This window comes from Sebastes fasciatus, chromosome 20 (genome assembly GCF_043250625.1).
Source record: "Sebastes fasciatus isolate fSebFas1 chromosome 20, fSebFas1.pri, whole genome shotgun sequence".
In the NCBI taxonomy this organism is placed as follows: domain Eukaryota; kingdom Metazoa; phylum Chordata; class Actinopteri; order Perciformes; family Sebastidae; genus Sebastes; species Sebastes fasciatus.
Window position 1 is genome coordinate 10,500,001 of NC_133814.1, and position 24,223 is coordinate 10,524,223.

The following is a 24,223-nucleotide window of genomic DNA, read 5'->3' on the forward strand; positions in this document are numbered from 1 at the left end:
GTTTAGTGTTTAAAGGAATAGTTCAACATTTTCAGAAATACACTTTTTTGCTTTCTGGTCAGGAGTTAAGGCCTTTTCCCAATAAGTCTATATTTTTCGTCCGAAATTGTGGCACGTTTAAAAATAAATATAACCCCACGTTGTGTCAATCACGTTTACACGCTGACTCCGAAACTTTCCTCCGTTATTATTGTTTTCAGAACTGATATGATTTTCTGCATTTTCTTCACATCCGTCAGAGTTGTTTGACCACTCAGAGCCACCGTAAATGCAAACACGTCATCATCCAAAGAAAGCATCTGATAAACTGATTCACTTCGATCATTTGTCTCCCTGCACAAAAAAATAAAGTAAAGACTACAGAGATGAGGAATTTAAAGATAGATTGTGGCAGGTGATTGCAGAACAGCTTGGAATCTGGGATGGTCGCAAAACAAAGGATGTAGGAAAGGTTAGACAATAGTGATTGTGCTCTAGGCAGCTAAACGCTTCGTCCTAATGTCATTCATTCATTAGCCCAATTTGGACTAACGCTATCCATCGCATCCGCGTAATTAAAACAGTTTTGTCTTGTATTGCAAATTTTTGCAACAAAATAGAATAACAAAACGCTTTGGACTCTGTGTGCAAGATTTCTGTTCGTGACGATTTTTATCGGATGACGGATTTAAAAAACGCATACGAATAATTCGGACTTGGTGTGAAAAGGCCTTTAGATGAGAAGATAAATACCTTTCTCTGTCTGCACTACGCTAAATACACCGATTACATTACGTACCAACTGTCGTTTTGCTTTTTTTTTTACAGAAATAAAACCCATTTAGTTCATTTTGGCTTATCAGCGCCGTGTTATCAATACAAAGTCGGGCGACGGACGCTACAAACTGTCACTGACTGAATGCATCTGCTCCATACAGAGTCTCAGCTCAGAGTAGCAGGTGTCATATTTCACACACACGGGGACGAGAGAGAGCTGACAGACAAGACGATGTGAAGCGAAAAGCGTAAAGCACCTATTTGGCAATAGTTCAGATTTACGGCTACTTATCGAAGAAATCAATATTTTGACACAAAAACGGTCCGCCAGAGGCCGACATCTGAACTGCGCTCATAGCAACGGTCTGTTATACAGAAATTACAAACCGCAGAACGCCGTGATTGACCAATCAGAATCAGGTATTCAACACAGCCATGTAGTAAGCTAAGCTATAACACTCTCCTGTCCTGGCTGTAGCTTAATATTAAATGAACACATATGAGATTGCTATTGATGCTCTCATCTAACTCTTTGCTAAAAAAAAAAAGCAAATAGGCATGTTTCCCAAAATGTCAAACTATTCTTTATAGCATCAAGCAGACTTTCCCTTTAGAACAGGCTCCAGATTATTTCTGTCTTTGCACGTTTACACCGATATTTAGCGATCGGTTCTGTGCTCTTATTGCTGTAAAAAAGTTACAGTGAGGTTGAGGTGCAGTATTCGTTTAATGTGGAATATGTTTGAGAGAATCTGATGAAATGTAAGGAAATGCAACCTGACTGTCTTCCCGTTAACGTCACCAATGTTGCGTCAATTCACATTTCAAGTGGTGATAGAAGCACGTGAGGAGATAAATCCTCAAACGCTGCCACGCCGTTCAGGTTTCACGTTAATTTACTGTACGTATTACATCCAGACAGGTGTACAGTTACAGGTATTTTGATGACCCCCGCAGTGTAGCTGACAACTCATCACGAGGAAAGAACATACAGGGTTGTTCGAGGTGTGGGTGTGTGTGTGTGTGTGTGTGTGTGTGTGTGTGTGTGGGTTTCCACCAGTTGTTTCATATAAATATACTGTACATATCTTTTCTCCTGCTGTTGCTGGGGAAGAGTTGGCAAGCTTTGCAATCAAGTGCCTCATACACACACACACACACACACACACATATAAATTCCAGCCTGCATCCAGATCGTATCATAAATATCACACACACATTCCCACGCAGCAGCTATCTGGTGTCTGTGGCTCGGGTTGCTGTGTCCACTAAGACTTTACAGGATGTTTGACCTATTCTGATCGTCGGAGCAGGCAGCCTCGAGACTCCTCTACTATTCCAAATATCAAATACCAGCATCAGCGATAACCACCAGAACTGCTCAGTTACGTACGACCTGATGGGGGTGTGTGTGTGTGTGTGTGTGTGTGTGTGTGTGTGTGTGTGTGTGTGTGTGTGTGTGTGTGTGTTGCCTGCATTAAGGAGAGGAAGTCGTCATGGTGGTTTTTCCACAGTTTCGTGTTAAAGTCTTGTTTACGGAGGGAGTTTGACCCTAGATGACCCCGAGCCAGCGTACCGGCTGCTATTCCTCGTCCTCCTGCTCCTCTTTATCTCTTTCTTCTCTTCACTGTTTAGCTTCTTTTCATATATTTTTTCCTTCCCTTCTTTCTACTCTTGTTGCTGTTTCCTTTCTTTATAACTTAAAGCACAGCATGAGTAAATGGGGAAAAAATCTGTTTGCAAATAACATGTTTGGAAGTACTTATTTTGACATTTTTTTTTATTATTGTTCTCTTTGTTAATATTCAAGTTAATTGAAATGTGTATTATTAATTTAAAAAACTTAATTTGTTTTCTCATTTCCCTCGTGAAAAATAAAATAATTTGATAATTCACAGAGGGATTTAAAAAAGGATTTTCCTTTTGAGTAATTATCTATGAAGGATCTATATTTAGTCAAAATACACACATGAATTGTGTTAAATGTAAATTGCCATAATTAAATTAAAAGACACAAAGGTACCGTAAAAATAGAAAAACACATAATGGCGTCCAAATAAAACCTGTGAAATGTAAAATTATTTTTTTTTAATAAATAAATAAATATAATTTGTAATAATAATAAAATAATAATAAAATAATAATAATAATAATAATAATAATACTCCCCAAATCTTTAATTTTTCCCAAATGTTTTGCTCAATAGATCAGATACAGCTGGTGTGCTATTGCAGCCATAATTTATCGATGGTGCCTCATATTAGATAATAGGATAATACATTTGTTAATGATCATTTTACCCATGTTAGATCCAATACCAATAGTCTAAACTCTTACTCTACAATAGATTTTACTACAAACATTGAACTCTGACACTGATGTAAAATAGTTTAAAAAGCTCTTTGAGGACACCAGACCCTGATATTTACAGCTGATGTCTTAAATTGGTAAAACGGCTCCATTGTTGAGCCAAAAATATTGCCTTAACATCTGCATATCTCCACTCATCTGTGGGAAATATAACCGACTACATCACCATTTTTTTCCCTTTATTCTGTGAAACGGGGCCAGAAAGTGAAACAAGTCATAAAACTGGGGGGGAAACTGAAAGAACAGTGGAGGTTTGTTGGTGTTGTAATGTAGGAGAACACGGACATGACTTCCACGCTGCCAAGAATCTATGATTTATGTAAGCCTACCATCTGTTGCCACAGAATACGTTGCACAACTACCAATGAGTCAGATTGGCTACACGGACATCTACGATGTCTCGCACACACACACAGAGACAGATACCGGTGGCGAGCTCGCAGGGGCTCGTATGAACAATGGATGAGGTGAGAGAGAAGACCGCTGATCTCCTTACTCCCACTCTGAGTGACCTGAATATACCCCAGCACACACACACACACACACACACACACACACACACACACACACAAACCTACACGTACAATCTATCTACACACATGCTGCATCCCGCTGCAGCTGACAGCCATTCATTCACTTCAGTGACATGCTCGGGCTATATCTAAATGGAGGGCTTTCTCTGGATTGGAACAACCCCAACACACACACACACACACACACACACACACACACACACACACACACAATCTCTCTCGCTTTCTGTCTTTCACACACACTTCTAAAGTACAGCGCCTATAGATTCCTCCAGACTGGTGCTTCAGATGTGGTGTCTTTGCTCCCATCCACCAGCCCCCGACCTGAAAAACTAAAGAAATACAATAAAAAAAACTGCCACACCTTGCTCTGACACCTTGACCCTTCACACACACACACACACACACACACAAATGAGCTTACGGCATGTTTGCTCTTATGGACGTGAAAGCCCTCGCTCATTAACCCAGAGGGCACCCCCCCAGCCTCCCATTGTGCCCCTATCTCCCGCAGCATTCTGGGTAAAGTAGTTTAACAATGTCAACCAGATAAGCCCAATGCAAACCTGCTGATAAGCAGTCAAAGACTGCACTTAATGTCTGTGTGTTTTGAAGGCGTTGGGTGATCGAGGAGCCAACGAGGAGGATGTAGAAGACCAACAGTGAGCAGAATGGGTGCATATGTATATGTGTGTGTGTGTGTGGTCAAGTTTCATATCTTTGTAATAACAAGTTAAACTGTCGAAACAGCTAAACGCAGAATACAAAAGGAAAGCAAACACACACATACCGCTGGACAAAGAGTCTGATGTGTGTCTGATTCAAACTACGGTCAAGGACCATTAGCAAAGTTATTCCGAAAAAAAAAATGTGAGTCAACTTTTCCTGTATTGACAAGTAAAGCAGAGAGAGAGATACGCCGGCTGGAAAGAAAAAACCGAGGGCGGGGGTGGCCGACATTTAAAAACGCAGCTCAGTAAAATAAAGTTTACAGCCGGCGTTCAAGGCTCCTTCTTCGCGGTTCTGCCACGAGGCAACCACGCTGTAATTCGAGGTCAAAGGTGTCGGTCCTATCATCCATCCAGACTTTTAATGTTGCAATAAGCCGCGTCACAAAGGCTCCGGTTACACTGCGATAAAAAGGTGTGAATATTTCACAGGAAGTCTCAAATAAAACGCAGTAAATTTGCGCACTTTGTCCCAGAAACTCCACACCCTGCGGGGGATAGAATCTTAACAGTTCTTTACCAGCTCTCGCATTACACACACACACACACAGAAAACTCATGGAAGTACAGGAGTGTATGTGGATTTATATTGGTGTGTACACAAGAAGCGAATGTAAGCTGCTTTTTTTGTATTCCCACACATGTATATACGCTCACACGCACAAAGTGAGGATTTGAAAATCTTGGCAGCGCTGAAAGCCGATATCCTCGCTTTGTTCTCTTAATGGTCTTGTTCCGTTTTTATTATTCTGAATACCTGACCCACCTGTACAGCCAGAGGAGACTTTATATCCTGCTCGTTTAGATACAGTTTCCCTTTCTCTCCCCATTCTTCCCCGTCTATCGGCTACAGCTACAGTTTCAAATTGCTTCCTCCTCTCGTGTTTTCTCCTCCCCCCCACCCTCTTCTCATTCTTCCACGCTTTCTTCTGCGGTCCATTTTTCCTGAAGCAGACAAATGATCGGCATTGATGAACACAAGGCGGCATTCAGAGGACTCACGCCCAAGCAGAAAAAGGAAAAAAATGTTTTTGTAAGAATCTTTTTTTTTTTTTAATGAAACACAAAAAAGGCAATAAAATTAAGATAAATAATTTTTTCCTTTTGTACACGAGGAAATATTTAAGTCATATTTCCAAAGAATGACTGAAATTACATAATATATTTTAGTAGGCTATCTCAACCGTACAAAGCAGGTTTCCAGTGGGTCTAAAAAAAAATAAAAATAAAAGATGTCGCTTCTGTCAAAATGGTTAGAACTGAATCCAGTGTTTCTTAAAGAAAATACAGCTTTAAAAAAATAAAAAATAATCAATTAAAGACCCATAAAAGTTTTAAAATTGAGTTTCACATTAGATTCCTTTTAAAGCTTTTTGCTTTGCAGTGTAACAGCAACATGGTTGTTAAAAGTCAGTCAATGTCCTAAAGAAAAGAAAAGAATAAAGGCAATCATGTTCTTCCCCCCTGTACATCCTATACACCGACAACAAACAGTCATCACAGGCTTGCATAAACAGTAAGACGATGAGGAAAACATAAAACACACACAGAGACATTTTTGGCAAAGCAGGAATAAAAGTGACAAGAAGCGTAATTTGTGATTTGATCCTTATCTTGTTTTTGTCTCTCAACATTGTCCCATTGATTGGCTCTGATTGTCCTTCACAGTCACGTGATGCCATTCTGGTTGCCATAGTGACCTCAAGTGCATCAGCTGGGCAGCGCGCAGACAATGTTGCCGCAACGTTCCTCAGAGGCTGTCATAGCAACGCTGAGCGAGACAACGAGAGGAACTCTACTTAAAATACCTCGGTGATTGCAGGGGTCCCGGATTCAGATTTTTTGATTGAACGTCTTTTTTTTTTTTTTTTCTTCCATAAAATTGTTTTTCTTCTAATGCGGTGAAAGCGTAAACTCACAGGTGCTTTGGTATGTTTCTTTTTGATGCCAGATAAATATCTACATTTTATATAGGAATACAGGCTAAAATAGATAAAGAAGATTCTTTTAGGATCAGAGAACAGCAGAAACTCAGTTTCTTTTTCCAGTATTTGTTAAAAAAAAAAAAAAAAAAAAGCTCCCAACAGGAAATGCACATTTTAAACCCAACGGAAAGAGAAAAAAAAAAAGTATTGGACACATGTTTAAAAAGACACTTTTTCTGATTTCCTTATAAAAACATTTCCCAAACACCCTTTTCTACACAGTGGGCCTTTTGCCTAAAGCAGGGCTTTACAACCACAAAGTCTTCACATCAGTTGTACAGTTTGACCCCAAATCCAAACCTCAGTTCAGTGCATTGAGAGAGGAGGACACGAACCCGACCTCCTCCCTCTGTCAGACCCCCCCGAACCCGCCCGCACACACCCTAAAAAAATCAAAATAAAATAATCTTCTCTGCAAAAGAAAACAACAAAAAAAACAAATATATATGTATACTATTTACAACATGATATATTACACATGATGCTGTACACACACACACACACGCCCATGCGCACGCACTCACCACCATGCACGCACATTTCAAACAAACAACTACCTGTACATGTGTCTCCGCACCCGAATAGGAGGATGCGAGAGAGAGAGGTATTGACGTGTATGGCTTGACAGGAGAAGAAATCGGTTTTTCAGTCGCGAGGGCTGAAAAACCGCACGTTTAAGTACTGGACAGGTTAATACATACCGACGGCGTGTCATGGCGTCACCTCACGGGGTGACCACGCGTACAGTACAAACACACACGCACGCTAAAGCACTATTTACTTAGAGCTCATTAAATGCCAAACAGGGTCATCATCGCAGCCACTCTGCAAACACACGCACACATACACACAAAGTCCGAACTACAGTGTTTTTTGGTCCTGTTGGGGATCTCCCAATCACGCTGTGGCCGTCAAACTACCAGTATAAGACCATTAAAACCCTCCAAACCAGTGTGGTTTACAGTAAGTCTCTCCTTACCATACAGTCTCTCTGTTTAGTCAGTCTTTGTTTCAGAAAGTCTGACGCCCTCCTTCCGAAGCATATCCAAGCGACTGTACTCCAAAGTGCTCTTGTCCTTGGTTCCTGCTCTTTTGTTTGCCGTAATCTTGTCGCAGTGACGAGATATTCTGTTGTTTCAGCCACAGGGAAGGCTGGAGACTCTCGCTGCGACAAGGAGCCTCAGTCCACATCTGATAAATCTGACTTGGGTCAGACTTTTGTTCCCCCAGAACAAACCGGGCTCCTCTTAAGTGCCAGTACTGTCGGGCTTTATCCAGTGGGCGAGCTCCTTCTCTTACAAGGGACGGATCAATAACGCAGAGTCAAAACTCTTTGTCTTGGTTTCCCTCCGTCCCCTAAGCTCCCGTTCTGAAGGATCATCCTGGATCTCCAGAGTTCAGGTTCAATATTTGGGTTTCTCTCTAGCTTGGCGGTGCTAGGACACGATGGCCATGCCGTCGGCGCTGATCAGCTGGCCCGTGGTGGGCTCGTACGTCCCGGCCAGGTAGAAGAGGTCATCCGCCGCGCCGCCGGGCTTTCGTTCGTGCATCAGGTGATCGTACTCGGCCTTGCTGACCACCTGGCAGCGATGGGAGATGGTCTGCACGTCATTCTCGTCCTCGTGGCTCGACTGATACAAGGCATTCTGGGAGAGAGAGATAAACATATTTGACCATCAAAATGTTGCTTTCACAAGAAAAGAGATAAGAATGTTTTTGTTTCTGCACTTCCTACATGACTTTGTCGTGTCTTTTAGCGTTGGTTTTCTCATGATGAAGTTTTATGTTTGCTCAGCCTCGCTCAATGTTGCTGCTGATGCTAACCACCCCGCTCTTTCTCTATTTATTCCAAACAAACCACTATTGCTGTTGCCAGAAATGCAAAAAAAACAACTTCCTGTGAGTTTTTTTCCTGGGAAAGACCCACCTTACACTGAGTATTTAGAACGGAAAAAGTGTTTCATGAACTAAGTGGATGTTCAACCATTCATATCAGATGGGAACAGGGGAATAAAAAAAGCAAAGAGGTAATATATTTATATGAAAATGTCACGGGCTGTTACTTTGACCATTCCCCGTTTTAGAAACTCTACTTGCACTCCGTGGCCTTTACCTTGCCGTCGCGGTGTCGCTTCCCCAGGCGAGTCTCCTCCGGGTGGTAGAACCACTTGACCCTGACCACCATGCTGGAGCTCCACGACTCCCAGAGGCTCTCCACTCTGCCCACGTAGGGCAGCTGGGGCCGGCCGGGTGACAGGAACACAGCGCAGTCCCCGACACGCACCGTCTCCTTGCCCCTCACGATGGCCTTGTAGAAAAGCTTGCGGGCTTTACCCTTCAGACCTCTCCTCTGTCGGCGAAAAGAGAGTAAAAATAGTCAATTTATTCAGTGTGGAGGGGTTTATTCCACCACAAGACTCATTTCAGGAATCAGTTTATTTAGTTTGTTTTGCGAAACCCAGTCTACTAAAGTATGGTAAGATTTAATACGTCTTTACACCGATCATAACACACTAATCCTACGTTTGCTGGCACACCAATAGTTCACTCTCACCCTGATGAAGGCAAAACTGAAACTGATGATCACAGTAACCATAACCTGGCTGACACACCTACACTTCTGCTCCGTCTTTACACACCTTCAGCTTCTTTTTAAGCTGCACATCTCAGCCGACAGATGCAGTCGTGTTTACAGAGCAAACAACGCGGCGGCAGGATGGAAGCCGAGAGTGGCGGCGGTCGGTTCAAACTGTTTTTTTGTTCTGTTATCTCAGGATCGCGACTTAATAATCAGGATAGCAACATTCAGAGAGTGAGCCTCGTAGTGTTGCCGATGTGTACAAAGACTGAGATGATATTTGATCGTAGCATTTACTGTATGTCATCGGCAGAAACAATCAGTAACCTACTTAAGCTGAGGTGAAGTAGGTTACTGATACCTAAGACTTTTGAAACCGTGACCTACCTGTGTGGGGTTGCCAGACCACTTCCAGAGCTGGCGTCCAGGCAGAAGGGGCATCATGTTGGGCAGAGGCTCAGGTGAAGACATCCGCTGCCTCTTAGCTGGTGCTGGGTCTTTGGAGGCGGTCTTCGGCTGCTGGCTCACTGGACTGCTTTGCCTCTGACGGTGGCTGCTAGAAATTCCTTCTTTCCTCTTCAGATGGTTCTTCGCCGTGTTACTGTTAGCCGCCACGCCTCCTTTTGACACAAACTCCTTCCTGTCTTCTGTTCTGTCAGCCCTCACCTTTGACCCCGACACCGCCATACTGGCTTTGGCCACAAAGCCGTGAGCCGGGGTCGCGGCCGAGGGAGAGGAGCTCGAGGGGTCGGGGCTCAGGAGGTCGGAGGTCAAGCTCTGCCTGTGCTTGTGTTTGTCCTGCTGGAGCAGCGCGCGGCGCAGCAGCACGGAGGAGGACTCTTCGTCGGAGGAGTACGAGGAGTCGTTGTCCGTCGAGCAGAGGGACGAGGAGGAGATGGAGCCGGAGGAGGAAGAGGAGGAGGAGGATGAGGAGAAGCAGGCGGAGAGGCGGGAGAGAAAGCGGCCTCCGCGGTGAGAGGCGTCCGCTGCGCTTCTTCTAGGCGCTTCGGCAGCCTGACCATCATCTTCGTCATCCTCGTCCAGCTCAGAGTACGAGCTGGGGCAGTCACTCGGGTAGTCCGGACTATAATCTCCACCTTGGACTCCAACTGCTGTCAGCAGATCCTTCCTCAGAGGTGGGGCGCCCTTTACAATAGGCTCCGAACGGGCCTTGGCGCCGTCTCTTTCCCCTCCTCCCTTCTTGTCATCCTTCACCAGCAGGGTGGGGTTGATGTATCGCAGCGGCGCTCCAGCGGGGGCGAGACTCTTGCCTCCTTTCCCTTCGCTCCCCCCGAGTCGTAGCAGGGCCTTGCCGTTTTTTGTTTTAGGAGAGGTCACACCTTCGTGGTCGAGCTTCACCAGTAACTGTTTCCTGTCGCGTTCGCTCGCCGGCTTCCTGCTCCCAGCTGCCGTCGCCATGGCGACAGCCGAGGAGCAAGCAGAGGACGAGGAGTCCCGGAGCCCCACGGAAGCTGCCGCGGCGACCGGTCGCCCCGCTCCAGAGCTCCCGCCGCTTCTGAAGGAGGAGTAGCTGTTGGCGATGCTGCTGAACGAGTCACCTTCAAACGGGGAGCCGAAGATGCCTTTGATGGGCATCGGGGGAGCGAGGAGGTGGGAGGCGGGCCGGTGAAACAGCCCCAAGTCTCGCTCTCGTATCCTCCTCTGGGTCTTACGAGACGTCCCGTTGAAGAGGAAGAAGTCAACTGGGGGTCTCTTCCTGGGCGCGGACCAGTTCAACAAGGAAGCGTTGCCAGTGTCTGTTACTGATGTCGGCGTGCTGGCGGTCTTAGGCACTGAGTGGACTTTCTTCGGTCTGCCAACTGAAAAAGGAACCGAGCAACAGAGATGAGTTATAATCAATAAGAAACTGACGGGACTTCAGAGCAGACAGAGATGATTGTGGAACTGAGAGCTTTTGGAGAAACGTAATATCTCTATCTCCTTGATCTCCACCTAGCCAGGTAGGTTTCGACATCCATTACTCAAACTAAAAACAAACCTGGTAAACCAGTCTCTCCCTCCAGCTTTTATTGTCACCTGGAGTTTGTGACGAGTTACATGTACAGCCCGTTGCTGAACTACACAAAACACCCTGATGACATCTCGTAAAAGCATGATTGATGTGGTCATACAGAGGTTAATTGATAGGCGGCAAACAAGGAATTTTAATTTACGAGTCTTCTGGTTTACATACCTCCGCTCGGTGCTCTCCTCTGACTGGGAGGCATCTGATAAGTGGTTGACAGTTGGAAATGTAAATGAGGGCTTGTTTGGGGGATTATAATATGGCCTGAAGGGCTGTGTGTCTGTGAATGTATTCACTAGTTAGACAGGAACTTCTCAGACGACGTATATTAAAGCTCCGGTGTCTGGACTGTCTTATGAAATAGATAGACATGCATTCTTATACATATTAAAGTGTGGGTCCATTATTTTATTTTTAGGTTTTTATATCATTCTGTAGCTTCACAGTGGCGTTCCTTATGTATTCAAATCCCAACATTAACATTTTGTTCAAAGTATTAATGTTTTAACATCAAAATGCTAATTTACCAAGCCTTTCTAAAAACATTTTCCCACCTGACCTGACGTAGGTTTCTGCATGATGACGGTGCTACACTTATAGTATATATACATCCTTGTAGTCAGTGTATTAACGTTACATACAGTAACTTAGATGGCGCTGGGCATGCTCCCAGTTTGGAGAAGCAGACAGGAGTAGCAATGTTACACCCAAGTCTGTGACCACAGCGAGAGAAAGAGCCAGCAACACATGTGCTCACCATTTCTGATGGGTCACATTTTGTGACGACAGCCGTCAGAGATGGTGACCTCATGTGTTGCTGGTTCTCTGCGGTCATAGATTTTGGAGGTCACAGATTTCGGTGTAACACCGGCACGTAAGCAAAGCGATGTACCGGTGTGGATGCCACATTAGTTTGGATCCGAAAGTCACACAATAACACAAAAAATGTAACCGATCGATGCAGCGGTAGAGCAGCAACTCCCGTGTTCTGCAAGGTAATATGACTGTTTTTGTAAATGGAGACTGGTGGCTTTGAAGATAGTGTTATAAAGGCTTCAGTTATATTGATTTTTTTAAGTGGCTAAAATATGTTTTTCTGCTGCTCCCGTCTTACAGCTGCTTTACCTCGCCATCAGACAGCCCTTTCCATTGGGGAACTGAAGCCGTTATAGTGCTGTCTTCAAAGCCACCAGACTACATTCACAAAAACAGTAATTTTCAAAAAATCCGGTTTAATCCTTTCATTTATTTCCAAAATTCGCACAGCTAACGTTGACTCAGCTAGTGCTAACGTTCACATTATTCATAACCTTACTGATTAGCTTCGATTAGCTTATTTTGGTAACCTACGTTACTGATTTTTGCAACGGCTGAGTGGGTGTTTCCATTTGAAAAGAACGCAGATGGACCCGCTCTTTAAACTAATGATGTTGATTGACCTTCTAAATGGACAAAACTTCACAAAATGTTTATGTGTTTGTTGGAGGAGTGACAAATCATTAAATACGAGGATAAAGGATGTCGGTATTCCCTTCTCCCTCACCTGGTCGTTTCTCTTGGGGCCTCCCTGCTGGCTCCTCATTGGCTGGTTTCTCTGTGGTTTCTCTGTCTTTCCTCTCCTGGGTGGAGCTTCGTCTCCCGCGGTGACCAGGTGAGATCAGAAGTGCTGGAGAGGGTTCCGCACCTGATAGAGAAAAGAGTAGTTAAACGTGTGTCTTTTCTGTCATTCATTCTGTGTGTGTGTATTTGTTTCCATCCTTCTTTTTGAAGCCATACTCACAGCAGATTTGGTATCCGGGGGGCAGAAGCCTGATGCTTGTGAGCGAGATCCTCCCCCTGTCTCCATCATCAAACTCCACCATCACATTGCCCTCCTTCTCCTCCTCACCCGGACCTCCTAAAAGCACAACACACAGGACATGAGTTGCTGGGAGCGTACCGGTGTATGTGCGCGCAGACTGAGTGAGGTCGTCGGTGCGTCTCGCTCACCTCGATGGACGTATCCGGGGTAAAGACAGCGAGAGCGCTCGCTCCAGTAGGCACACACTCGCGTCCCTGCAGTCAGGATGGCCTCGCTCTGAGGCCGCACGTCTAACACCTGGAAAAATCACAAAGTTATCTGTATAACGCGTGTGCACAGCTGCCCACAAAACTGCAAAAAATGTAACAAATGCAATGAAACTCACAGCTTCCTGTAGTAGCTGCTCCAGCGAGTAGATACGGGGGCGATTCCCACGTTCCCCTTCGATGACAACACTGAATCTAAGAGAGAAAAAAGAAAAGGGAAATGAATGAAAAATAACAAAAACTGTTATTTTAATTTGTAAGTTATGATTTCAGCCCCATTCCCACTGTTCGATTTCAAGGTTGTCTAGGTTTTTTTGTCACGAGTGCTCAGTTTTTTCAGCTGTGCTGGCCGCCCACTGCTGTGTGTCTTGGCTTTGTAGTTGTCTAGACTTCTTGTTTGTCAAGATTCACACAGCTGTCAGGCATTTAACTAGCGCTAAGCTAAGTTTTCAACTCTTTTGTAAATCCGAGAAGACAATATGTGTTTTTCGTACTTAACTCCAGGGTTTCCCCCCCGGATATTGTTAAGCCGAACCTAGATTTTGTTGCTTCTCGTATTGGCGGAATAAACAATGGTCACTCTGCTCTTTCGTCTAGAAGGTTGAATGTTTTATTTCGTGAAGAAGTACACTTTTTTTTTTAGCTGAGGTGGTTTGTATCTGTGGAGGGCCTTACATGTCAGGCAGGTCCAGCGTCTGGACACAGGCGGCGTACAGCAGCTCGTCCTCCTTGGAGATGAGGATCTTCAGGCCGTCCACCAGCATCTCTTTACTCAGCACACAGTTTGGCAGCGCTGCGGCGGGGAGGGCGTGGGACAAAGATGGATGGATGGAGAAGATAAAGGATACATAATTTGTGAGTGTTGTTGAATAATTGCTACGTGAAGTGAAAAGCAGGGAGTGTATGTATGTGTGAAAAGGATCCAACATGCTTTTAAAACCTACGTGTGTGCGTGTAATTATATATGTGTCGCTGTTTATGCCTACCGGGTATTCTGCAAGGCATGTTGGGAGGGAGGTGGATCAACTTCATCTCCTCCTCCTCCTCCTCCTCCTCTTCCTCCTCCTCCTCCTCCTCCTCCTCCTCCTCCTCCGCCTCCTCCTCCTCCTCCTCCTCCTCCTCCTCCTCCTCCTCCTCCTCTTCCTCCTCGCCCTCGGAGAAGCTGCTGTCCTCGTCCAACCGGAAGCCGTCGTCGGCCGCGAAGCTCTGCAGGAGCCGGCTCACTGCGTGGCCCTTGGCCTGGACGGGAAACAGGAAGTGTCATCAGTGGGCACAGAAAGCAGGATATATGACAACACTTCATTATATACCCAGATTAAATTACAGTAAACAGGATCTGCAGGTGACTGAGTCAAGTCTGATGTGGCTGATGAGGTGAATCCGTCGGTGAAAAAGCGACCGCAGGCACCAGCGCCTCTTGTAATGTGACACTTCAATTAAGCCTCACTAAAAGGTCAGAGGTCACAGTCGGTAATAACTGGTAGGACTTTAGCATATTGCTCAAGGACACTTCAGTAATGTGGACGCCTACTAATATGGAAACCCTAATTTACGTTCTCACCTTCACACGCACACACACACACACGTCAGATACAATCCATCTCCAGACCGGTTTAGGCTAGTCTATCCAAAGATGACTGATGATGGAAAGTCAGCTCGCCCAACAGGTTTCTGCTTGTATTTAGACTTTCCAAAGAAAAGACCATAATATTCAATGGAAGAATGTGTATGTGTGTGTGTGTGTGTTGTCTCTTGATGTTTTCCACATCAGGAGATCATATATTTTAGTGACAGAAGTTTCGTCACCACAGGGCATGGGTGATTATTTCTCTTTAGTGCAGCTGGTGTGTGTGTGTGTGTGTGTGTGTGTGTGTGTGTGTGTGTGTGTGTGTGTGTGTGTGTGTGTGTGTGTGTGTGTGTGCAGGCATGCATGGGTGTGTGTAGGGTTATGGCCAATGATTATCTTTATACTTCACTGTTTGGTTTAGAGTTATGTGTTTTTGGACATTCCCTCACAGTGAGTCAAAGACTGAGGCAACCTCGGGGCATCTCTCATTAAAGTGAACGTGGGTGTCTCACCAACGGCTTCCCGCACGAATACAACGGGCCAGTGGTGCGTAAGTACAGCGGGCAGGCATGCATAGACATACCTATATAACAAAAGTAAATGTATATATGACAAAGTGACTGATTTACAGATGCTAAGCATCTCCCTGAACAGGAGCCAAAGTTATCAGTAGGCTCTGTCAGTTGTAATCTACAGGATTTTCAGATTTCCTCGCAGGGCGCGGCTCACTTCAACGATGAAGGAGTGAACTTGAGGCGAGGGCTTTTATGAGAATTCCTCCTCGCTTCTCTTTTTGCTTTTCTCAGCCTTTATTTGCATCAGAAGGCCAAAGGGAGTGACCTTCTCTGAGTCACCTTTCTGCTTTTACTCACATTTCCAGTCTGTCTGAACGGAACCCGTCCTGACCACCGTCTGGTTCTTTTTTTTCCCATTAGCTCTTTTCAACAGTAATGTAATTATTACATTCCTTACAACTCCGTGACAGCAGTAATTTATTGTGATACTCATTATATAACCTTTCTGTCACACCTCTAAAATTGGCAATTGCGTCTCACCTTTCGCTCCTCAGGTCTCTTTCCCATGCACCTTCTGTGTGAATGATCCGAGGAAACAAAACACCAGCGAGGCAACACAGATTATGTCCCCCTTAAATGGATGTTGAACTATAGAAGAGCTTCCAGCCCATGATATTGTTGATTTTCCTTGTATGAAATTTTCAGGATCAACAGGTATCATGCACAAGAAGTTGCACAAAACTTTAGAAAGTTCAAAAAGGCTTCAATACTGACAGAAACACAAATTCAATGTGGTCTAGTTCCCCTGATCATTTACACAGAAGTGCACAGATGAAGCAGCTGAGGAGGGAAATCCAAGCTGCCAGTTTTGAGGGTGTAAAGGTGCCAGAGTGTCATAAACCATGGCTGTCAGGGAGTAATTTACTTGCTTGAATAGTAGTCCCTGGCAAAAGTGAAATATTTCTGTGTCACTGTAAGGTTCCTCACCTTTCCCAGCAGGCCCTGTCCCGATGAGCTCTTCCTCATGGCTTCCTTGTTGGCCCTGCTTGCTTCCATCAGAGCTCTGTGGTTCACCCGGCTGTCCCCAAAGCTACAGCCTACCGCCAACGCACCCCAGCTGGGCAGAGACGCTCTATTGGTCCCCTGGTGGTCCGGATGTCCCCTTTCTGTGTTGGCGAGGCTCGGCCTCCTGGGCGCTCTCCTCTGATCTGCACTGTGCACGCTCCCCATGCCTGAGGGTGAAGGAGACATCACGCAAATTAGAGCCGGCAGATAAATTGCAAAAACGTCAATATCTGATATTAGATTTTATATTATTTTGTTTGATAAGAGGTAAGAAACGTAGGTTTTGCTGGTCTTGGAGGCCGCATAACTGACATCTATGATATATGTGACACAATTTTCTGAGCATTAGAAATGGAGACCGCTAACGCCAACAAAACGATCAGCCCCCACCACAACTCAGACTCCAACACAAACTCAACGGAAGCCCAAGAAAACAAAGTCATAACTAGTGAAGCCCGTCTAGCAAAACGGGGGGAAACTAAGATCAATGTAGTGCAAGCACAAGCGCGAGCAACAGGACACTGACTGTCGTTGACTTAATGGCCACCGGTGTCACATTTAACAAGCACTTTCTGATTCTTACATATAGCCCCTTTAAAAAACATTTTTTTGTCTGAACCGCCACACATTTCCCAGTTTATCCTTTTAGATTTTAAAACTTTTCAAAACTAAAAACAAATGTAGATTCCTCAAAACCTTAAGAAAATCATGTTATCGTTCATTTCAAGTCAAAAAGTGAAAAGTGACAGAGTCGCAGGGTGACAGCAGCGTATATAAAGACATGTGTAAAGGTCTCACCTGGAGGCCCTGGTCTCTTACTCCTGGCTTTCTGGTACGCTTGGAGCTTGGAGGACTGCGATGAAAAAGGCACGATCCCAGCAGGAGCTTCTTTAGAGGATGAGCTAATCTTGGTGTCGCCGGCTCCGTCTTCGCTGTCGTAGCTGCCGTCCTCCTCTTCCTCCTCTGTGGAATCGACAACATCAATATGATCAGTCGGAGAGCTTCGAGTGATCTACATGTAAACACTGTTAACTAAAGCCGGGGACTCACTTGCTGAAATGTATTGACAGCAAGCTTTCAATATTCCTCCATCATCTACAGTTCAGTTCACAAGCTTGTGACTAAACTTACTTAACTTAAAATACAAAAGTTAGAGGAGCGAACAGAGAAATATCGCTGTTGATTGACTTTTCTCTGAGGGGTTTAAAAGTGGGCGGCAATAATGCCCAGCTTGTTCCTTAACGGCAGTGACAGGAAGCAAATGTGCACATATGCAGCGCTGCATGCACGCACGCGCACACAAACGTGGACACACACACACACACACACACACACACAGATTGTTATTGGCAGCTGTGTGTCGCTGACGGCGGGGGGTCGTGTCGGGTGTCGACACGTCTCTGACACACTTGTCACTTACACGGCGTTCGCGTCAACACTTTGCCTCAGTCACACACAAACACTGACACACACACACAGACACATTCAACCACTACTCCACTACATCAAGGCCACACGGTGAGTCAGATTCTGGCGTTTTCCTGAAGTTCCGTTAGTGTCACATCAGACCGTCCTCTCCTGTGAGGCGTTCATTTAAAAGTCAGGAGTGTCGTTGTTTCTCCTCCACTCGAGCCTCCGAGGAGGGCATTTTCACGAGGTTGGCGAGGTGAAGAACAGAGGGGGAAAAGACCGGGGTGTGAGATTCTGAAGAGGGCCGGAGTGGGCTCACGTTACCGTGTGGCGTTGAGGGCAGTGGCGGCTGCGTTGCATGCCTGTGGCAAGTCGTTAACGGTTTTAACGGTGTGACAGACGAGCTGGGAAGTGAGAGGAGGGGCCCCCTGATGACGGCAGACATCTCACTCTTACACAAACACACACACACACATAGTGAAATCTCACAATGTCTGGTTGATGTTCTTTGAGCCGTCAGCCGAATCAGCACTGCTTGACTCATATGTGTAATAGCCTGTGAATTCTGCGGTTGGCTGGAAGACGCACCCGACTACATGCTTGTGTGTGTGACCTGTACTGTAACTCACCGCGCTCTGAACTCTCGCTGTCGGTCCTCTCCTCCCTGACTTCCTGTCTCTCAGAGCCGTCCTTGTGGTGAGATCTGTTGGTGTTGACGCCCATCAGCGCTTTGGGCTTTCGACCCCTCTTCCTCTTTGCAGTGAGACCAGCTGCCCAGTCCAGCTGCAGGTCTGATGGATCAACAGCAGGAGGGGGGGTTAGTTTCAGGATGGACAACAAGTATCTGTATATACGTGTATATATATGCTGTATATGTGCTCCCTCTGTACCCACCTTTTCTTCCTTGTCTGCAGTGACTCTTGGAGGCGCCTTCTTCGCCAGGGATCCCTCTGCAGTGCAGCATGCCTGCCGACGGCGCTCCACGCTGTGCCGCGGCCTTCTGCTTCAGCTGGGTGACCCGCCTGGCAAGCCTGGAGCTCAGGGTGCTGGGCCGACCTCTGTGCTTACAGCGAGCTTTCATCTGTAGACGGCGAGCAGAACAGCTAATTATTGACTCATTTCTTTCCTCTAATTGAAATATCCAGGAAACCAAAAAACATTAGCAGCAGGAAGTGGTTGTCAGTGTGTATGTGTGTGTGTGTGTGTGTGTGTGTGTGTGTGTGGATGAACCAGAGACCGACCTGTGCGGCGCTGAGGCTGTTGAAGCCGTGATTGGACATTTTCTTCCTGGCTTTCTCCTCCAGTAAAGTCAGCCCAGCTCTGGAAGACATAAAAGCACTTAAATGAGAATTTATCATATATAAAACAGATCACAGAATCAATCTGATCACACATTTCCTCCCTTTCAAGGATGATTTTCCCTGCTATCCTCTTTCTAGTCTCTCATTGTCTCACTCTCTCCTCACTCTTCCTCTCTGTCTCGTAACTTTGATGAGGTGAAAGACAGGCTCTGCCGACCGTCTGCGCAGTTTGACGGCAAACACAGAAATATTCAGCGGCCGCGCGAATATGAAACTCTGCTGAATCACCACATGAAAGGATGAGAATTATCTGGTGTGAAGGAGAGTGGAGGAGAGACAGAGAGAGACAGAGGGAGGAGGAGAATGGTTGAGGGGGAAGGGAAAGAGACAGAGAGAGAGATGAAGCAGTCTCGGGGGAGTCTGTCCGTTGACCGGAGCTTCAGGGCTCGATCGATAAACACTAACCTCTATTGAACACTACTCCTCCCTTCCCCTCTCTCTCTCTCCTCGTCATTCCTTCATTGTATGCATGCTCTCTCACACCACAGGCAGCCAGCATACACACGCACACGCACACGCACACGCACACACACACACACTCACACACTCACACACTCACTCAGCTCACACACTCTGTTAGCAGCTGGTGTCTGAGGCAGGTGAATCCTATATTCCCACTGAGGGAAGGTTTGGCTCTCAGCATCTCCGCTCCCGGAGGAGAGGAGAGGAGACGAGAGGAGACGAGAGGAGACGAGAGGAGACGACAGGAGTGAGGAGAGGAGAGGAGAGGAGAGGAGAGGAGAGGAGAGGAGTGAGGAGAGGAGAGGAGAGGAGAGGAGAGGAGAGGAGAGGTGACGAGGAGAGGAGAGGAGAGGAGATGAGAGGAGAGGAAAAAGAAAGGAAAGGAAAGGAAAAGATCTATCTATCCATCTGTCCATCCATCCAAACCACATCTGCCTGACTGTTGACCTCTGACCCCTCTGAGCTTCTAAGCCCCAGAGTTCACCTCATGTCACATCTTCACCGACGGTACGATTAGTGTACATATGTATGGTTTTTCCCGGTTTATAATTAAAGGAAATCTTAGTACTACAGCATCCAATGATATTTTTGAATATAGTGTACTTCCAACAGTTTGGGGAAGGCCCTTTCCTGTGTCGATATTCAAATGCCCCTGTGCACAGGTAGATAAAAGGATAATTTTCCAAATTGTGTACTGAGCAACTTGACAATCCATCCAACACCTTTGGGATGAATTGGAATACTGTCTGTCAGTCAGGCCTCGAGGCGTCAATATGCTTTACACGCAGTGCTTTTTGGATCAGCGAACAACGGCTGAAACTACCTTCCCCCCACACACAACTTTCAGATTACTGTTTTCATCACTGCTTTTTATTTATTTGTTTTTATTTGTAACTTCATCGAGAGAAGCCTGCGAAATTTCATTGTACCTGAGTATAATAACAATTAAATAAAGATGATTTTGATTCTAACTTTCTGAAACCGACAGCGACTGGCCAGTGGGAAAGGTGAGAAAGTAAGCAGGGTTTAAAGAGGACCTTTTGTGCTTTTTCCCTTTCCTTTAGTGTGTTATATCGTTTTTTGTGCATGTGAAAGGTCTGCAAAGTTACAAAGCCCGAAGTCAACGCCCAAGGGAGTTACTCTCCCCCACAGAAACACTGCTCCTGAACTGCCTGAAACACCTTGCTTGAAGTCCAGCCTTTTCTTCCGTAATGTGGTGATGTCACCAAGTAACACATCTGCATAATACCTGCGTAGCAGCTAGATTGGTACGCCCTCAAACAAAGCTAGTTAGAGTGGAGCTGGAGCGGAGTCCAAAGAGTGGGCCAGCTGACCAATCAGAGCAGATTGGGCATTTCAGGAGCGGGCAGAGCTCAAACAGAGTGTTTCAGACAGAGAGTGAAAAGAGGTGCTGCAGCACAGCCAGTATGAGAAAAATAAAGTGTTTTTTGAACATTAAAGCACATAAACATGTATAGTAGAAACCCAAAATACATGTATGCACCTGAAAACAATAATAGGTCCTCTTTAAACTTTGTGAATGCCTTCCAGGAGTGTGTGTTGTTTTCCCTATTTGAATGATTATCGTGTCTTGTTGTGGCCCTTTCTATGATGGCAGGCGTTTCACCTCGCCTTCAAGTGGGCTTTTCAGAACCGCCATAAACACTTTGTGATTGAACGACACATCGTGCAAAGGCCTACCCAAAGGAATGGAGGCTGTTACGGCAGTATATTAATGCCCGTGGTTTTGGAATGACGTGTTCAACAATCACATACAGATGCTCAGATGTCCACATACTTTTGGCCACATTGTGTACATGAGTGGATCGTCTGCTATGCCTCTCTATCTCTCTCACTCTCTCGCCGTTTCATTTCAACCCGCAACTCTCTCGAGAAGATGAAAGAGTAAACAAATGATACATCGCTTGTTAATAACAACAGAAATGCTGCACAGGCACGTAGCAACCAGCGCTACTAATTAAACAATTTCTCTGTGTGTGTGTGTGTGTGTTGCACCAGCGTGTATGACTAAAGCCTTTCATTGTCATTTTCATTAGCGCTTTCTAATCATGGTAACCGTGACAAACCCTGAGTTTCTCTAATCATTTTATCAAGGCGAGGGGTGCACATGCTAACAGAGGTGGGGCGGCATGAGAAAACACATTTATCATTATGAGTGTTGAACACTGGCTGTGTGCGCGAGTGTGTGTGTCAGCATGAAAGTGTGCACGTCTGAGGTGTTAAATAATGTGTGGTTGTGTGTTGCAGCGGGCGGGGGTGGTGTTGAGTCGTTTATCACTGTAATAACTGTACATCAGGACTTTGTCCGGCCGTAATAATGTATGCTTGAGGTTCACAGGGAATCAGGACATAATCAATGCAAGTGATAAATATGATTAAAAGTGATTAATGATGATTAATGAAGGTCTCATCTCCATTACCTTCTCTCATTTAAAATCACACCCAGCTCACAGCTCCCCATCACCCATTGTCTGTGTGTGTGTGTGTGTGTGTGTGTGCGTGTGTGTGTGCGCGTGCAGCTCCTTCCAGCGCCCAATCAAGCAAATCATCAGCTATAGAGCGTTTGAATCAATTCAGCTGAAGAAGAACTTCTTGAAAATCAACCGCGCCTTTCACTAAGAACACAAACAGAAATCAGGATGAATGAGCGGGGCTTGCCAATCACACTGATTATACTGACGCAATATCAGAGGACTGACCTGAGTCTTTTGGAGCTCTCTGCGGCAGCTGGGCCGGGGGTGGACTTGCGCTTGCGGGGGCGGCCGGGCCCCCGGCGGGCAGGGCTGCGAGACGTCTCCTCTTTCCTGCAAGGGGAGGAAGACAAGGAGGAGGAGGACAGAGGGAGAGAGATCAAAGATGCAGTCCGGACAGCAGGAGAAATCAGGAGGAAACTTGTATCGGCTAACAGGTCAAACTGCATTAGGTATGAGCAGGCAGCAAAGTCCTGATGAATCAGGAGGATGCAGCATGACAGCAGAATTGTGAATTGTTGGAATGCACGACTCAATCTAGATAAAAAGAAGTGTGTGTGTGTGTGTGTGTGTGTGTGCGTTGTCTCTGCTCACTGGTGGTCGTGTTTCCTCTGTAGCTTGGCCAGTTCTCTCTGTTTCTCTTTGTAGCGGCGCTGTAGCTCAGCCAGCTGGACACGCATGGCCAGCTCCTCCCCTCCCATCGTCTCCATGGAGCCCTTCACTGGGCACACCTGACACACACACACACACACACACACACACACACATACACATAGATACACACACATAAAGCAGGGGAATTTCAATGCTTGAACACAAACTGAGTTCATCAGTCATTTGATATGTGAAGTAGCCAGCTTGATGATTGGATGGATTTTCCTGTAACCAGAAGTTTGTTCACTACAGCAGTTTATGTATGACGACCATTTGTGCTTAAAGGCAAGGACTTCTGGGAAATCGACCTGGTGCTGCATGCAAAAATATAGGTAACATGACAATATAGGTAACTAGCATGAACTAAACAAAAGAGAACCTTTTAGTGATTTAAAGCGTATTAGGAATATGTAGATTAATTTATTTTAATTATTTTTTAATGGAATTTAAAAATGTAAAAATTAAATAAATTATATATAATATATGCTATATATTTGCTGTAGCCAGCTATATTTCTGGGACTATTTAAAGAAAAGACAAATGTTGCTCTACCCTACATCAGGTGTCCATAGTCTCACATCAATTTAATTTATCAGTAAATAAAATGCTGGTAAATTTAAAATCATATTTTGTTAATCTGTTTACCTTTTAATTTATGCAGAAAACTGCAAGATTCTACTAAATAAAAAATAAGATTACTTCTAGTTTCACTTAAAAGCTACAATGATATTTGTCTGACTCGATTGTTACTCAACACGCACATTGTATGCATGGAAATCTTGGATTATCTGGGTACATTTGGATGATTTTAATGTCCATATTTGTATTATTAAGGATGACCAATAGGTGCTCGGTGATAATTTCTTAATTGCTTGGATTAAAAGTACCAGATAAAATCCTGAAATGTAAAAAAAAGACAACCTACTTCCTGTATCATGTTTGTTTTTTTAAGCTTGGTAAAGAAAACAAAAGAGGTGTGTGTCCATTGTTCACATTTTCAGCATGAATGATTTATGTTTGCTTGCATAAAAAACAAAACACGCATTCAGTATAAAGCCTCACCGGCTCATGGCGAGGCGTCCAGCTGCACTTCCTGCGCAGGTTGAGCCTCTTCCTGATTGGACACTGCTGGTCCGCCCCCGCGCCTGCATCCCCTCCCCCCATCTCCAGGGCACGGGCGGCCGCCAGCGTCGCCAGACTGTGGAGGTCGAAGGTCAGCATGTCCTCACCTGCACGGAGACGGATTGTTGATGGTTTAGATTGGTGCGTCGCACAGTGGCTGACACGGCGTTATAAAACATGCTGTGCGCCGAACGGATTTATTTCTGGGGACGATGAAACCGTGCCTTGAAAAGTGGTGATATTTATGATATTAGCTGTGTAGTTTATTTGATGTATACTGGTGTTCCTTCTTAATCGCACACACACACACACACACACACACACACACACACACACACACACACACACACACACACACACACACACACACACACGCACACGCACACACACGAGGGGGAGCGGCAGTGAACGATCTCTACATCTGTCACTGTCATTAACTCTGTCATTGTCACAGCACCAGCACATGAAACAGAATATTCATGAGACGCTCCACACACACGCATGTAAACACACACATATGCAAATAAAACTG

At 45.3% G+C, this 24,223-nt stretch overlaps 1 protein-coding gene across 4 annotated transcripts in view; it reads right to left on the reverse strand.

The window, feature by feature from the left end:
* Positions 1–6,451: 6,451 nt before the first annotated feature.
* bahcc1b (BAH domain and coiled-coil containing 1b) overlaps positions 6,452–24,223 on the reverse strand; it is a 100,584-nt gene continuing 82,812 nt past the window's right edge. For 3 of the 4 annotated variants that reach the window (XM_074619702.1, XM_074619703.1, XM_074619701.1), the window contains exons 12-28: positions 23,632–23,798; positions 22,510–22,646; positions 22,144–22,248; positions 18,842–18,920; positions 18,495–18,681; positions 18,230–18,391; positions 16,989–17,153; positions 16,113–16,357; positions 14,030–14,282; positions 13,719–13,836; positions 13,163–13,238; positions 12,966–13,074; positions 12,757–12,873; positions 12,520–12,660; positions 9,338–10,770; positions 8,486–8,722; positions 6,452–8,018 (exon numbers count right to left, since the gene is read on the reverse strand). In XM_074619702.1, the coding sequence (XP_074475803.1) occupies positions 7,809–8,018; positions 8,486–8,722; positions 9,338–10,770; positions 12,520–12,660; positions 12,757–12,873; positions 12,966–13,074; positions 13,163–13,238; positions 13,719–13,836; positions 14,030–14,282; positions 16,113–16,357; positions 16,989–17,153; positions 18,230–18,391; positions 18,495–18,681; positions 18,842–18,920; positions 22,144–22,248; positions 22,510–22,646; positions 23,632–23,798 (3,941 nt within the window). In that variant the 3' untranslated portion in view covers positions 6,452–7,808. The remainder of the gene's footprint in view (positions 8,019–8,485; positions 8,723–9,337; positions 10,771–12,519; positions 12,661–12,756; positions 12,874–12,965; positions 13,075–13,162; positions 13,239–13,718; positions 13,837–14,029; positions 14,283–16,112; positions 16,358–16,988; positions 17,154–18,229; positions 18,392–18,494; positions 18,682–18,841; positions 18,921–22,143; positions 22,249–22,509; positions 22,647–23,631; positions 23,799–24,223) is intronic. The other variant, XM_074619704.1, reaches the window with a different exon arrangement.